At 32.3% G+C, this 16,164-nt stretch overlaps 4 protein-coding genes across 6 annotated transcripts in view; 2 read left to right on the top strand and 2 right to left on the bottom strand.

Moving 5' to 3' along the window:
* The first annotated feature begins 562 nt into the window (after positions 1 to 562).
* LOC139807884 (uncharacterized) lies at positions 563 to 7,734 on the top strand. The gene is given in 10 exon segments (XM_071769368.1): positions 563 to 582; positions 584 to 622; positions 624 to 687; positions 690 to 730; positions 4,983 to 5,166; positions 5,421 to 5,821; positions 6,332 to 6,643; positions 6,726 to 6,927; positions 7,099 to 7,332; positions 7,580 to 7,734. Coding segments are annotated over 10 exon segments (1,563 nt in total). The 5' UTR covers positions 563 to 577; the 3' UTR covers positions 7,661 to 7,734.
* LOC139807911 (ADP-ribosylation factor-like protein 3) lies at positions 7,466 to 11,555 on the bottom strand. The gene is made up of 5 exons (XM_071769414.1): positions 11,418 to 11,555; positions 10,626 to 10,754; positions 10,412 to 10,543; positions 9,667 to 9,903; positions 7,466 to 9,398 (listed from the first exon to the last, which is right to left on the bottom strand). Exons 1-5 carry the CDS (start codon positions 11,418 to 11,420, stop codon positions 9,357 to 9,359), a joined length of 543 nt encoding a protein of 180 aa, XP_071625515.1. The 5' UTR covers positions 11,421 to 11,555; the 3' UTR covers positions 7,466 to 9,356.
* Positions 11,481 to 13,463, top strand: LOC139807910 (RCC1 domain-containing protein 1). 2 transcript variants are annotated; one of them, XM_071769413.1, is made up of 7 exons: positions 11,481 to 11,620; positions 11,942 to 12,184; positions 12,286 to 12,476; positions 12,561 to 12,690; positions 12,772 to 12,898; positions 12,970 to 13,144; positions 13,236 to 13,463. In XM_071769413.1, the coding sequence occupies exons 2-7, from the start codon at positions 11,946 to 11,948 to the stop codon at positions 13,406 to 13,408; spliced, it is 1,035 nt and encodes a 344-aa protein (XP_071625514.1). In that variant the 5' UTR covers positions 11,481 to 11,620; positions 11,942 to 11,945; the 3' UTR covers positions 13,409 to 13,463. The 2 variants fall into 2 exon arrangements, with proteins under 2 accessions (XP_071625514.1, XP_071625513.1); XM_071769412.1 differs by having other exon boundaries at positions 11,490 to 11,633.
* LOC139807908 (uncharacterized) overlaps positions 13,061 to 16,164 on the bottom strand; it is a 29,679-nt gene continuing 26,575 nt past the window's right edge. For both annotated transcript variants that reach the window (XM_071769410.1, XM_071769409.1), the window contains exons 2-7: positions 15,269 to 15,372; positions 15,006 to 15,172; positions 14,430 to 14,727; positions 14,161 to 14,325; positions 13,852 to 14,057; positions 13,061 to 13,667 (exon numbers count right to left, since the gene is read on the bottom strand). In XM_071769410.1, coding sequence (XP_071625511.1) covers positions 13,480 to 13,667; positions 13,852 to 14,057; positions 14,161 to 14,325; positions 14,430 to 14,727; positions 15,006 to 15,172; positions 15,269 to 15,372 — 1,128 coding nt within the window. In that variant the 3' untranslated portion in view covers positions 13,061 to 13,479. The remainder of the gene's footprint in view (positions 13,668 to 13,851; positions 14,058 to 14,160; positions 14,326 to 14,429; positions 14,728 to 15,005; positions 15,173 to 15,268; positions 15,373 to 16,164) is intronic.

The raw sequence follows: 16,164 nt of genomic DNA, 5'->3' as shown, positions 1-16,164 counted from the left end.
GTATTGCGAGGCTAATAATGTACGCATCAAATGGGAACATCAGATGTTTATTTAAAGTCGTCTAACATATTTAACGTTAATAGACCGTATTATATTATCAACTGTCATGCAAGAATCATCTTATAAACAGTTATAATTATTAAGAACTGCACATAATGAATATAATGTATACACAATTATCATATTCCTAAATAATACAAAAAAATAGTTGAGTCACGAGAAAATCATATGTATTTATGGAAATATAGAAATTCTTATAAATTCTACAATAATCTTAGAGAGATTGGGTAAAATCTTTCTGAATTTATCTGTTTCAATATGTCGTTGTCCGCAAAATTTATTTGTAAAATTTACTTGTTTAAATCTTCGGCGTTGAACAAATTTGCAATTAGGTTCTCCATATGTTTAACTGCTAAAAATAGAATAATTTTGTGCAATAATAAATGCAAAATTTATCTATTTCCAGAAAAGTGCATATCTATTTTGAGAAATAGTCAACGTCGCAGAGTTGTTCGAGATTTTGAAACGCTTGATGTATGCCGCATCGTCAAACAAAAATCCAAACGCGGGCTCGAGAATGCTTCGAAGCTTTCCGGAGCAAAAACGCGAGAAATCACGCAAGTGATAATATTCCGGTCGTGGTGCAGGGATCTGCATCGAGTCGAAAGCGCGCTGGCGGTGCATTGTATATTGCCGGCTTCAACGCTCCAAAGTCAGGGGACTTGCTCAGGTAGGTAAGTACCGTTCGACGGGCTACGTCTTACGCCAGTCACACCACAACCTTCGTCGTGTCAGGCAGTGTCAGGTGCACGGGCTCCTGAGGTACCATACACGCGCAAAGTTCGTTCGCAGTCCGAAACAGGCAGCCCGTAGATTATCCATCGGTTTTAAAGGTACGACGGAAACAATTGCTACATACAAGATTTTCTTTCGTTATCATGATCACAGTACCATTATCCCGGCCGAAAGAGACCTTTCAAACCGGAACCCCTCAAATGAGCACTTTGATTCTTAACATACTTGGACGTTTACGTGTCTTTACGAGTTCGTGGGATTGACGTGAAAGTAGATCATCCGAATGTGAGAACGTAAAATAAAGTGTTTGATTAAAATTTTATGTTTTACGGAAACTTATTGACAGAACGTTATATTAAATACAAGCGTGGCAGTAAATTGAACAAAATATAGAAAATTCGAACTTTGTTTATATCAATATGTTCCGTGTTTTATATTTTTATACTTCTTTAAAAATTTCTTTTATATTTCTTTTATATTTATTTTTTAATACTTTTTTTATATTTTTTCGTATTATACATCTATCCTTATCTTATATATTATCTTACGTATTATCTCCCACTTTTAGTGAAGTGCATTCTTGTAACTCGCATTGCATTTAACATACGCTACTTCAACATATGGTATAATTTTATTAAAGAATATTTTTTATTAATAAGCATTCTATATTAACAAATATGTTACAATATCTTCGAATTTACACAGCAGCTGCGCTTTCATTACAATTGGCAGATCACGCGCTCGTGATATATCCGTTACAAAGAATAGTTGCGCCGTTAAGGGAAATTAATTTTGTACACTTGGCGAATCAACCCTCCGCGTAGAATCAACCTTCCGCGAGATGCACGCAAAATTTTCTCATCATAAATAACGTAACGGCAATTCGAGCACCAATGCTCGTATCGCCTTTCCACATTGGAAACATCGAACACGCTCTACTTGACTGCGACTACCGTTGCTGCTGGCGCGGCCACGCGAATTTTTCAACCGGCAATTCCACCGCGTGCGCGCGCGCACGCCGCCACGCGTGTAATTGCAATCTATGGGGGTTTCGTTTGTCTTGCTGATCACATCGGCGAAGTTTACGAGCTGACTGACTATATCCGAGATGTTAAGTAACTGTTCCGCCGCCTCGACATGGCTATGCGTAAGAGAAAGGACGTCTCACGTGCTTGAACTTGAACTAACACACGGTAAAAAGGGTAATCTCTGGCATACTGGAATGTAAATGCTTTTATATACACAAATAGATTTGTATATATATTTCTTTATATTTATATTTATTCATAAATTTAATATATATAGTAAATGAGAAAATTTGAGAAAAACTGAAAAAGACCATAAAATGATAATACGTAATTTAAAATGCATGAAAAATAACTTCCTCCGCTAACTTTTTTATGTCAAAATGAGAACAGCTTGTTTTATTGTTTGTCACAAAAATATAATCGGTGCTTGTGAATAGTGTAGTTCTGCTTAAAGTTGTAAAATTCGATCATATAACCGACAATGTTTATAGCTATACGACAAAGCATATTACAAGAGAACGCACTCGAAATTTTAAACATTTTTTAGTCACCTATCGCTATCATTTACGATAAACGTGCACCTAATGCTTTGGCGATACCTTTTACAGTCTTAGTCATCCAAGGTCTTCTCCTATCGGTGCAACGATATGCGAGTCGCTGTACTTGCATTTTTTAAATACCTGAATAATTTCATTTGCTGAAAATCGACTTATTTATAAATGCAAATACAACTGCAAACGTAGATAACGTAGCGACCTCGTATAATTGTATTTTACAACCATATTCTAGCGACATTTCTCGTGGAAAATCGAAATAATTTTTAGCAAAATTTGTATTCTAAGCTATTAATTTTTTCTCTTCAAATATCAAGAAATGCCAATATCTATGTTACTAATTTTTTAATGTAAAATTAACAATAGTCTATTTATAATTACGTATATTAAAAATGCGGATGTTAAAGAAGCAAACGATCGATAACATTCATTTACGCAAGAACATAACAGTTTTCGTCAATTAATAAGTAGCAAAATACTTACAGTTAACATAACGTGAAAACAAATAAGCCAGTATCAATAGCTTTCTCAATTATTTCATAATTACTTTAACTTATAACGTCATATTAATTATAGAAATAGCTTTCTTCCCAATGATAATAAAATCGTGATTATACATTTCAGACTATTCTCTATAATATATAAATTATACCGTTATATTTAAAGTTACTGCAATAATTTACACGGAACTTTCGGCGAGATTCGTCACAAATATGCCGCTATAATTTTAAAAAAGTATATAAGTTGCTTCCAAAGCAAGAATATTATGCCGTCAAATCGCTGACATCCGCTTATGGATAATCAACTTATTGTACGGAAAAAAAATGTGCAATTGTACGATTTTAATTTCATGAGTAAGGCGGTCATTGCACCTTCTTCTTGATCACGTGCTACGTCTGCGACGACATTGCAAAAATCCCGCACGCGCTTTCCCTCTCGACAATCTGAGAACGAGGTAGCTTCCGTGTTTCTTACTTTTTATACGCGGCTGTCAAAGATGATTACTAAAAATGTGACAGACAATTAATTTAAATTAAAAGCGAGATAACTTCCATTCACTTTTTTTACTTCTTCTTCTTGCAAAGAAATACATCGCATTTTAGTGTAAATTTTCTGATTTCGTGTTCAATAATGTAGATTATACATTCTAAGATTCTTTCCTACATAATTTGTAGAATAACTAAACTTGATGTCAGGCTCTGTGACTTTATAAATATTAACAATTATTTAAAATTTAAATTACAAAAAAAATTAAGATAACACACTGAAGAAAATGTAGAAAATTAAGAAGTTTTATATTTTTAATTGTTTCTTTTGACTTTGTAAAAATATTAATGTTTGATGATAGTCAGAAATAAGCAATTTATAATATATAATAATAAATAATGTGTAATAAACTTGCTGTCTCTTCTACTTCCAGATCATTTAATATTTTATTTGTCAACGTTACACAATATTAAGATATGTTAATCGGGAGATGTGACAGTCGAATCGACTGTTTATTCTTTCGACTTATCATTCACGACTTCAACGCGTTGGGGGTAACGATGACTAACAGTCCATACCGTTAGACCGAATCGTTATTCCAACTGGAGAATGTCAATTTCATGCGGTTTACGGTACTCAAATTGAGCGTTAGTACACACTGGCGTTGCACCAATCATTTATCGTTATTGTCTTCGTTTGTGACAGTTGCTACGATTCTGATCCTCAAGGATACTTGATAATGATAAGCGATAATGTGTGCTCGTTACTAAAAACGAATTAGAATTGTGTTAGTAGACTAAATAAAAGCTTGGATTCTTCTGCCTATTTAATTGATCTAATTAATTCATGTTTTCCATATTTATCTTCATATTCTTTGAATTACATAAATGTTAATAAATTATAAAAGAAAAAAATATGTGCATATCTGATTCAAATATTATCAAAATTACAAAAAATATATTTATTAAATAAATACAGTCAAAAACACAGATCAATACCGAGCTTGTTACAAGCTTTTATTGTATAGAACATACTCGCTAATGTGTAATTGCTCCATATATATATATATATATATATATATATATATATATATATTGTGCATTGTACGCACATGTGTAATTTTGCTCCATATATTTATTGTGCATCGTACAACGATATAATTGCACAATTTAACTTTTTAATATTTACTCATTCGCATTTCTTTTACGTGTTGACTCAACGCATTCGTCATCAACCGCGCTTTCGTATGTCTTGCGAAATACGCGCGCATATACTAACACCGGTGACGCAGCTATAGAAACAACGGTATATATCCGAGTGGCCACGAGCCGAAACGTTTCCGGTATGTGTCGCCCGCGTTTTAAAAAAAAATCCTCGCGACAACAACCTCGCACAAGGCTTCTCTTCTCCTAAAAATAACTCCAGAATCAGGATCCGCCATTAAGGTCAACGACACGTTTCGAGGAAACTCTGTTTTAAATCAAGAGGCAAACGAGGCCTCGTTGTAATTGTACGTCATTAAATTGCGGAGAAATGCAATTGCGGCATCGAGTCCTCGATGATTACTCAGCAGGAATATCGTCGAATAACATCGCGCTAACCAAATGTTGTGTTACAGAAACGGAAGGATGTGGTTGTCGAGGACGTCGCTCCTATTGGTACTAGTCGGGCTGGCGAGTTCCGAGAAGAATAATGAGGACGATGCGTCCAGCGTCTTCATCGAGGAAGCTAAAAACCTCTTTTCCCAGAAGTCGCTCCAAGACATGGCCCAGACTTTTGCGCAGTCAGATTCCGCCAAGCAAGTATGACGAAAATTCGTGTACTCTTCAGAGAATTGCCCAATTCAATTTCGATTTATTTAATCTCTCACCCCGATTTCTCCCCTTGATATTCTTTTCATTATATCTAAATATGACAAAAATTCTCTTCATAAAATATTTAAATATTTAAAATAGGAATAACTAATTTTACTTAATAAAATTGTCCTTTCAATTTCTTTTAACGCCTACAAAACAATCGTTGGAAGATTCAAATATAAAGTATGAGAAATTAATAGGTCCGCGACATGATATTCGAAAAAAGATCCGCGGCGGACGATGTCGGCCAGCTCATCTCCGGGCTGAGTAGCTTGATGTCAGGTGGACAAAATAATCAAGGTTTCGATTTATCAATGGTGGGCTCAATTCTGAGCGCCTTGAATACTGGTAAGAGATCGACGAGAGACTCGGAACACAACGAGGATTCCGGTATAGACTGGGCGAGCATAGTCAACATGGGCAGCATGTTCTTCCAGCAAAATGCAAACAGCGACATGGCAATGGGTCTTGTGCCAATGCTTCTAGATGCCCTAGGGCACGGAATGAATGACAACGATGCCGGGAATAAAGATCACTCTGGGCACTCCTGGTTCTTGCCACCAGTATTGGAGAACATTCACGTCATGTGGGAGCATTTCAGGTAGTACGCTAACTACATAATAAAAACGTGATGGACATTGTAAACATTAATCTTCCCCGGTGAAAGAAATCCTAATAGTATCTTATAATATTTTTAAAAATTTTTCATATTTTAAATTTATAAAAGTTTCTAAAAAAGTACCTTCAAATTTTATAAATTTTCTTAAAATTTTCCGAATTTATATAAATAAAGATTTCTAGAAAAATATAGATTTTCTCAGCATTTCTTAAGACCTCCAATTTTATATTAAACAAATAAAAAATGTTCTAAAAAATTATAAAAATATAAAAGTTCTGGAAGATATTATGTGAAAAATTTAAAGAAATTTTTCCAACAGGATTACGCTGTCAAAACTAATTAAAGATCAGCAAGATTGATCAGATTAATATATCTTGAAGAAGAATTTAAAAATATTAGAAATGACTTAATTTTCATAAATGTATTTGATCGTCGATAATTTTTCTGTAACTCCCTTTTTGCTGTAACTAAAAATTATTTTCTGTACTTTAGTAATTCGGAACTTGGGCAAACGTTATGGAAGAACAGCGGTCTATCAAAAGTAATTGCTCAAATGACGGACGAGAAAGGCAATATCCTCTGGGAGAAGATCCTGGACAGTTTTGAACATCCTGCTATACGTCGAAGGTGGATCAGATCGCTCACGAATTTTGTAGCCGAATGGATCTCTCACGTTTCTGATCCGGTAAATCAACAACGTTATCTCACGACCATACAATTCGTCGGTAATAGCTTTCTAAAGTCTCAGGGATTTCCAAAAACATTGATGTTCGATGCTACAAAACCAGCGGAGAGTATCTCCAGGTTAGTGTAATAATGTTTAATTTTATAATTCTCTATTTTTCCAAGTGTATGTAACACAGCTAACGTAAAATTTCTCACCCAGATTGGCAAATGGGATAGCGAAGAGATACCTGAACATGAACGTCGACAGCTCGCAGTACGTAAGGCCGGCGATATCCTATTTTCAGGAATTAATGAGCTTGGCCTCCGAAAAAGGATTTATCATGTCCCGAGTAAATGCACGAGAGCTAAGCAACAGACTAACCGATATCATTAACAATGATTTCATCGGCCCTATTCTCAAGGTAAATACTTTTCTTATACAGTTACAAGACAATAATTATTATCCTCTTGACAAAAAAGGTTGGGAACCTCTAATCTCGAGGATCATAATCTTTTCATATAACTTATATAAAGCTTAAATTTGTATTAAATTTCGATTTTTCATAAATATTAGCGTATTCATTTATTTTCAGTCGTATCGTGCGTACAAATGGGCGACGAAGATGCCGCAATGTGCTAGTCAAATCTTATGTACCATAAATGAGAAGAGTCAGCAACGTGAAGACGCCAGCAATGAGCTATTTGAACGTGTACGCAACAAATTGCTGAGGGTAGCAAGTTTCCCCGCGGCTTGGGCAGTCAGTAATAAGTTAGGAACTAATTTCTGGCCCCTCTACGGAGCCATCATGGAGCATGAGGGATGCATTGTGAGTAAACTATAATCCGTCAACAAAAAAGAAATATATTTCAGTCTAACGTAAATAAAAACTATATTAAATTTTTTGTGATTAATTTTAATTAAAACAACTGAGACAGAAAGAAGGATAGTTAACAAAGATCTTTGCTTAATAAAAATATCTGTATTTGTTCTATTGGTTTCTCGCGTTGTCTTATTTATTATCTTAATTATTAGTAATTAACGACTTGTGTATCTTTTTTTCGTTTTGCTTTCAGAGCAAATACCCAGCAGACTGCACCGCTTTCCATGAAGAGGAGATCAGAGTAACTACGGAAAACATTCATAGCGAACTTTGAGTTTAGCTCGACAGCGATCTGTGAAAGACATTAATTGCTAAGTCGCCTCTAAGATTAAAAGAATGTGCCGCGAAGCCGTGTTCTTATTTATTCCATAATTCTAACATATTTATTGCACAAAAATAAAATGCGCCTAACGAAATTGCAATAATAATTGCGGCGAAATCAATTTGACAGAAGCGACTAGATTATTAAGGAGTGTCTCTACATTTTCTTTGCATGTACAAACAAAGATGTTATAAAACATCAATTTTAAATATTAAATGTTAATAAAACGTAACCAGAGAAACGCTTAGAAGATGCCGTGAAGATATCTAAAAGACGTTCTTATCTCATGAGTGTCTAATGTGGTCTACTGATTCAAACCACATTTTTTTTATCTTTGTATTATTTACAAATAAGTTCGTGCTCAAGAACCAAGAGTCTCAAAAAAAGCATATAATATATGCAAAAGGCAATCCAACTTTTTCGACATTTTAAACGATGATTACATTTAAGTTAAAAATTACATTTTAAAAAACTGCGCTAAGTTTAGCTTCTCTTAATGACATTACAAAATGAGATTGATACTGTTTAATAACATTTTTAACTATAATATTTTTTCTTTTAAGAAACAAATTAGTATCAGAATTTTATCACACGTATCATATTAATAAAAATATGTGATGCTTTAATTATGGACGGTTAAGATTTTAAGATCATTTATAATAATATAAACACGTCATTTCTCTGATATTTTATATCAAAAGTAACTGGGCCACCAATGTGACAAATACTTTAGTTAATTATAAAATATTACGAGATAAAATTGAATTTCTTAAATATCAAAAAATTTACTTCCATATTCAAACGTCATTAAGAGAAATTTAAAAGGTATTTTAAATTAATTATCAATGTCATATAAAATTATCAATGTCATTCTGGTACAAAATTGCAGCACGGATCCAATAACCGCGCATTGTACGAAAATAATATTTGGTACAGATTTTAATCATCTCTAATGAGGAGCTGTTGAAACCTCGCAGCATTATTCAAATTGCAATTCTTTTTACAATTGCTATAATATAACATAATATTCGTCGATTTAGATAAAAGAAAATGCAGTCATGGGTACTTTGTGCATGCTGCACATTATGCTTTAGCGTGTCCTCGCGATTTTTCTTCGCGAGTGCAATAACACGTGGTGCTCAAATATCTATATCATACGTATAAGTATAAATATTGTATTAATAATTGTATCTATATAAATTACACGTCGTGTCTCTTTCCTCTTGTTCCATCTCTCTCTTTATTAGTTCTTACTAGACAAATCTATAAAAAAATCTAATCTATTATAGTTAAAACATCAAGAAGGCACGTTAGTTTGCAATATATATTTTATGGACTCGCTATTACACTCTTTTATGCGAAAAATAGAACTTCTCGAGTCCGAAATGGACGGAAGTCCGACAACTGGATATGTTCGATATGACGACGGGTTTGTAAAGACTCACGTTCGACATTCGTACGTTATTCATATCGAATCCACAAACAACAATTGTTCTCAGTAACTTTTTGTAAATAGTAGTTAAAAGATATAATAAATAAAGATCATGTGTAAAATGTACAATGGGGATGGTGTAAGCCTGTTCCTTTCGTGCGCCCTAGGGTGGCATAAACGTCGACCGTGTCTCTCTCGACTTGCATGGTGTGCTTATTACTTCCTTTTAATGTTCTTGCATGCCCACTCTAAACCTTCCTGAAAATAGAGAACTTATTTCTAAAAATTGCAAATAATAATATCAATAAATATATATACATATATTTCCATAAAATTGTACATTAATGTAAATTTAAAATTTTATTTTTAAAATCATTATTTTTACATTTCTAGAATCATTTTTAGCAGTTTAGATATATATTGTCCAATATACTAAAATATGACAAGTATTAATGATAAAATGATAATTATGCACATAAATATTATATCACATTTTAAAATTTAAGAGCAATATATTGCTACATACCTTCACGCCCTTGCCCTCGACAGCGATGCACGATTGTATTTGCCAATCACGGTCTTTGATGTTGTGTAAACCGAGCCCTTCCGCTATCTCGGCTGCCGTCACGGCGTGTCCCAGGTCCTGTTTATTCGCATATACTAACAATGGAACTCCGCGTAGCTTTTCTTCGAGTAAAAGTTCTGACAATTCCTGTCCCGTTTCCTCCAGCCTTTTGATGTCTGCACTGTCCACGACGTAAATCTATTGCCAACAAACATTACGAAACTTTAATTTTATTTTTACCTAGGAAGAAAGATACGAGTCTAAAATATCTGCACAAATCTTAAGATAAGATTATCTTTATTAATAAACACACAGAAGTAATAGACACTTCTTGAATGTAATAATAATTTGTAACATTTGTTACATAAAATCGACAATTACAGAAAGCATAAAATGCTCTTTATTGAAATTATATCGTTATAATTAGTACATTTATAGAATTTTGCAATATTTGAAAATACATAATTCTTGTTTCCAAAAATTTTAGGTATCTAAAACACACATGACTGCTTCTGATTATTAAAATAATAATTAAGTTATGGCATAGAGAGCAACACAAATTACTCTTCTTTTATTATATTTTTCATATTAAATTTTGCAATAAAATAATTTACTGTATTTCATTATTGTCAAAAAATGTCATATAAAAATTATATTATTAAATAGTAACAAAACAAAATAAAGTTTGAGCGTAATAAAGACTTACAAGTACATCCGTGTTCTCGAAATAATTTCGCCAATAAGGTCGAATTTTTCGAGCTCCACCAATATCCCAAACGTTCAATTTGAAACCTTCGCTTTGGACACTTTTTATATTAAAACCTTGTGTTGGAGTCACCTTAATAAAATCAGATTATTATATGTATATGTATATTGCATGATTTTTCTTATTATGGAAATTAAGAACAAAGCAGGTTTACTTGCGTGATATCTTCGCTTGCCAAAGACTTCAAGATAGTCGTCTTTCCGGCATTATCCAGACCCAACAGCAACAATCGAAGCTCTTTATCAGGACTTGATCGCAATTTTCGTAAGATAGCAAGCAGACCCTGACAAAATTATAGTAAATTGATATAAAAAAAGAAGAAAAAGATCTGCATTATTTATTATATTGCACTCATGATCTCGTAAAAGCTTAGAAATTCTACTTTGAAATATCTATTTTATATAGAGAATAAATAAATGCAATTTTGTGTATTTCCTTAGCATACTATTTATAAATATAAATTTATATTTATATCATTTTATTATGTTATAAAAAAAATTAAGAATTTTGCGATCACGAAAATCAACGTTCTCGTGTATATAAATATTTTGAATTTCGTGTAATCAGTGCATGCAATTCCAAGAAGATAATTCCCTTTTTCTAGTTGAATTGTTGAATGTGTACGAGTTATGACGATGAGAATATAGCCCGCAAATGTCATTCTGAGATTCCGAGTGTGAAGAGAGATATGTAAAGGTGCGCAGAAAGTATAAGTGAATTTTTGTACATTAAAAGTTGATAAAAATTTGGTTATCTTATTCAACGATGTACTTTGCAATTCTCAACTTTCTATGTAGCGTTATGGTATAAATTTTGTATAATGCAATAAAATTTTCGCAGGTTATGTTTCGATTATTTCGTGCAATCAATAGTGTATCAGGCGGTGGTGGGGAGGGAAAGAGTGCATAATAGTGCATTGGGATTTAATTCACGTGACATTTTTTACCATCTTCTTGTTGATATATATTTCAGGTACTGGAACCTGGAACGAAGACGTGTTAACTATTTACTGCGTTATCTCGACGATTTCCATTACGTTATATCAGATTGTGTTGTTTTCCTGGTATCCAAGGAGAACGGTGACATCTGCACATTCTGACTGATGTTACGTGCTGATCAACGCATTTGATACCGTCGGAAGAAGCTACAGTTCGGTTACCACGTGCGAATACTGATATATATATTGCTTACGACAGTAGATATGAATAAATACATTACTGTTTTACATATTATATATTTCATTTATTTATTGTGTACTTCTATTCCTTTTGATAAAAAGCATATTGTTTTTTTAATTATGCCTCAATGATGAGATTATTTATTATTTAAATAGTTTATCAGATAATTTAGATAATTTAATTATCTAAAGTTGAAAGTGATAACAGAATTTTAATAATAAAAAATTAATAATAAAGTAGGACATTATATTTGTAATAATAAAAAATGATGTTATATTTTTATTATTTACAGAGACATGCCGGTGTATTATGCCGGCTTAAATGCCAGTCCACTGTTTTCAAACCAGGATGGGATTGTCACATCGATATCGCATTTTACTCAAATTCCACTTCCTGGAATCACAGACATTGAGATTGGGTGGAATTACTTTCTTCTGTGGCAAGATACAAAATTATATATCACGGGTAAAATCAGTGAGAAAGATGACAGAAACAGGCCACATTTAATGCAGATACCAGAGGAATCGTCGGGAAGGCAATAAACACAAAATATCTGCATTTTTTCTTCTTTACAGATTTTAATAAATATTTTTTATTTATAAATTTTTTGTATAAATATTTTATTTTTCAATATAGCTGTGAACTGGCTGCTCCTGGTCGGGATAGTGTAGTTGTTTTGTCCACACGCAATGAAATCTGGAAATATAAAATATATGACGACTCTTGGCAAAAAGTAACACCGTTTATTCCCAGCAATGATGACATGCAGACTGAACACGCCATCAAACTGTCACAAGCAGGATGTACAGTAGTTTTAACTAATTTAGGTATGCAATAGGAAATACTCAGCTTAAGGATTACATCGTGTTTTAATTAAATGTATTTTTACTTAAGTTTTCCTACTTTTTAAGGACGCGTATTTAATGCCCCGCTTTTGGTTGAAATGCCAAAGAGAGTCAAGTTTGTTGATCTTGCCTGTGGTTTTGACCATACTATTTTATTGGCTGAGAATGGCGATGTTTACTCAATGGGGATGGGAATGTATGTTACATATGCAAACATGTTCTTATTAAGTTTATGTTATTTAATAAATGAAATAATTATTATAATTCACAATTGTAGACGTGGTCAATTAGGACACAGTGATTTAGAAAACTGTGATAATCCGAAACTTATTGAAGCCTTGGCAGGTCTGAAAGTAATACAAATATCAGCAGGTGGTTGGCATACCGCCGCAGTCACTGATCAGGTTAGTGTAAAAAAACTAGTTTAATTGACATCTAACATTAAATGTAAGTAAAATTAATTTTCAAATAATAGGGCGATCTCTATACTTGGGGATGGAATTCAAATGGTGAACTAGGAATTGAAAGCAAGGACAAAAAAGTTCACGCCGTTCCAACTTTAGTAGATTTTAAAAACGACGGTGGAGAGAATATAGAAATTAATGTTAAAAAAGTCGAATGCGGAAATTCTTTTACTATATGCTTAACAGGTAAAAATAAATCTTCTCCACACACAGACGCAAAAATTTTAATAAAGGTTGTATTTCCTAGAAGAAAAAATGACGTTTGTTTTTTCTTCAGACGACGGTTTCTTTTGGGGCTGTGGCTCTAACAAGTACGGTCAACTAGGAAAACTTCAACGGAACTTGGAAAATTCGTATAATTTTGTCAAACTGGACATTCAATCGCTAGATCCTAAAACAGTGAAAAAATTCAAATGTCGCGAATGGGGCACGGCGATAATCACAGAATAATATATTGTACTTTAAATTATTGGACAAGACGAAATAAAATATTCTTTCAGTCTGATGTTCGTATTATCACATTACACGTTCTCTGCATGCATTTCATAGATCTGTGCCGCTTCGTTCGCTTCTATCAATGGTAGAATAAATCGACGATTATTAGCTAACATTTCTTCCTCGATTAACGAAGGTGGTGGTGTCGGAGGAATTTCCATGTCTACATCTTTAATTATTTTTCCTTTTCTTATATCATCAGTCATTTTCTTTCCTGAAAACAAAAAATTTATCAGTTTTTAATTATCATGTAACATTGCGGAACACACTACACGACTGCGTAACAAAATAAAAAAAGCACATTATTATAATTGTAATAAAATATAAACAGATATATTTTTGCATCATTATATCGTATCGAATAACTAAAATAATAATTGCTTTATTACGCTATTTACCTTTAAATTTTTTGCCATTGCTAATTATTGATTCACTAGCAACCTTTTCCAATCGTTCGCGAAGCTGTATGTCAAATAATCCTCCAGGATCCGCCAGTTTAATTTGACGTGGTACTCGAAAAGTATGAGGCATATGAAAGATTTGTATCTGTATTGGTTTTACAAAAACTGCATATATAAGGGAATATCGCAATTCATTAGCATACCTATTTAAAAATTGAACAACAATAAAATTTTACATTGTATATTATCTTCTTTTTAAATATTAAAAAATATTTGAAATAATGTGCTGTATTTTCTTATACGTACATATTGTATGTTGCTTCAACAATTATATCCAGGATGTCGCTTGGATTCGTTAAATTAGAAGATCCGATTGCGTTTGTATCTGTGAATATATCTCTTTGTGAATTTTCTGTAGCTGATGAAGTTTCAAAGTTTGTCGGTAACTCCTCTTGCAAATCATTTGTTACACTAAAATAAGAATCTTTATTTAACTTACTTAAAAAAACGGCACGATAAAGTAATGTAAAGTGTGTGACTCATGATAATAAAGGATTTTACTTTCTTCAATTTACCTGTTTCCATTATTACAATTTGTCAAGTCTCTTCCGATAAAAGAAAATTTGTTCTCTTTAGACATATATTTGGCATCTTCTGTAATTAATTCCTTTTCAGATAATTTATTCGTAATTAAATTTCCCGCTTCACTGTTGGCAGATGCATCAGTGGTAAAATTTTGTGACATAATTTCAGAATATGCATCCATAAGTAACTCCCAATGCAGCAATCGATCGTTATTGAATAATTTCTCAGCAACATAGAGAAATAATATTCTCATTTCTTTAAAAAAGTCTTCTCGAAGTAACTTCTTATCTATAAAAATATTCTATGTCCCTAAAAAATATATTTTTACTAATTCATTATACCATGTATAAAATTTCCTATTTTACTTAATTATGTATGCTATGTAAAAATTCAGATAAACGTATATAAATAGATATAAATCTTTATTTTGGCAAATCTATTTATATAAGAACATTATATTTCTTTTTAAATAGTCTCTCTGCATGTAAAAAATATTTTACCTAGCACCACTTATGTAGCACCACCAAAATATTTTATTTAACATATATCAGTTCGATAATAATCACCTCGAATTAATTTCATTTCGCCAACCAACCAGCTAATTAATATACTTCTATGATGATCATCTAGACAATTTTTGTAACGCAGAACTTGAAGAGCTACGATGTCCAAAAACCAGAAAGCAGCTTTATTAGTCTTGTAGTCTTTAACTCCCAAAAGATCACCTAGCAATCTGTACATTTATTAAATATTCAATATCTCATAATTCCATTTTTATCAAGTTTGTTAAGTTCGAATAACTTTTAAGTATGTCTAAAATTTCACCAACTCGATGACATATCGTGGTTCCTCCGTTTCGATCTTCACTGTCTTCTCAACGAGACTGTTGAAAGTGCTCGGAAGAGTCAGCATGTACATAATTCTTTCGGACATCTGTACTTTCAATGATAAACGTTATATGGAAAAACAAAGTTTTTATAAAATTATTACTATTATTACAATATAGTAATATTTTCGTTAATAATAATCAATAAACGTCTGATATGTATAAAGTAAAATATATTGATTTCAGAAACTTAACAAGATACTACCTAAATCCATGAAAATTAAACATTTTGAACTAATATTAAATATTAAATGTATATTAAACAACCTTATTTTATCCTTGCTAATGAATTCATTATGTTCTTCTTCAAAATACTGAATCTTTTTCAGAATCTAATATATTGGACGGTTTCATATATTATGAATTAAAAGCGAAATGTTACACGTCATATAAAGTTATTTGCATTAGATATTCACACTTGTGCATTCACGCGATATGAATGCAATCGCAAAATCCAACAGAGAATTGCCTGTCGCTGACGACGTGTCGTACATCGGGTGAGAACGAAAAAAAAATATTACATTTTGTTTTTACTCATTGGTTTTATTAATTTTTTTTCCATATTTTGTTCAATATTTTCAGAAAATAACACTCCAAAGCGAAAAAACCGTATATTCTCACCAATCCCAATGTATGTATAATATATATATATTATACCTTTCATATATAATATATATGTATATATATATAATATATATATAATGTATACTTTTATACTTTTTATATATAATATTATTATGTAGAGTAGCGCACACTTTAGACTGTTATGTATCGATACCTTTTATAATTTTATCGATAAATTACAAATATTGAAAAACATGAAACAGACACAGTCGGCG

The sequence above is a fragment of the Temnothorax longispinosus genome, chromosome 2 (genome assembly GCF_030848805.1).
Source record: "Temnothorax longispinosus isolate EJ_2023e chromosome 2, Tlon_JGU_v1, whole genome shotgun sequence".
Lineage (NCBI taxonomy): Eukaryota > Metazoa > Arthropoda > Insecta > Hymenoptera > Formicidae > Temnothorax > Temnothorax longispinosus.
This window is presented reverse-complemented; position numbering and strand designations above follow the sequence as displayed.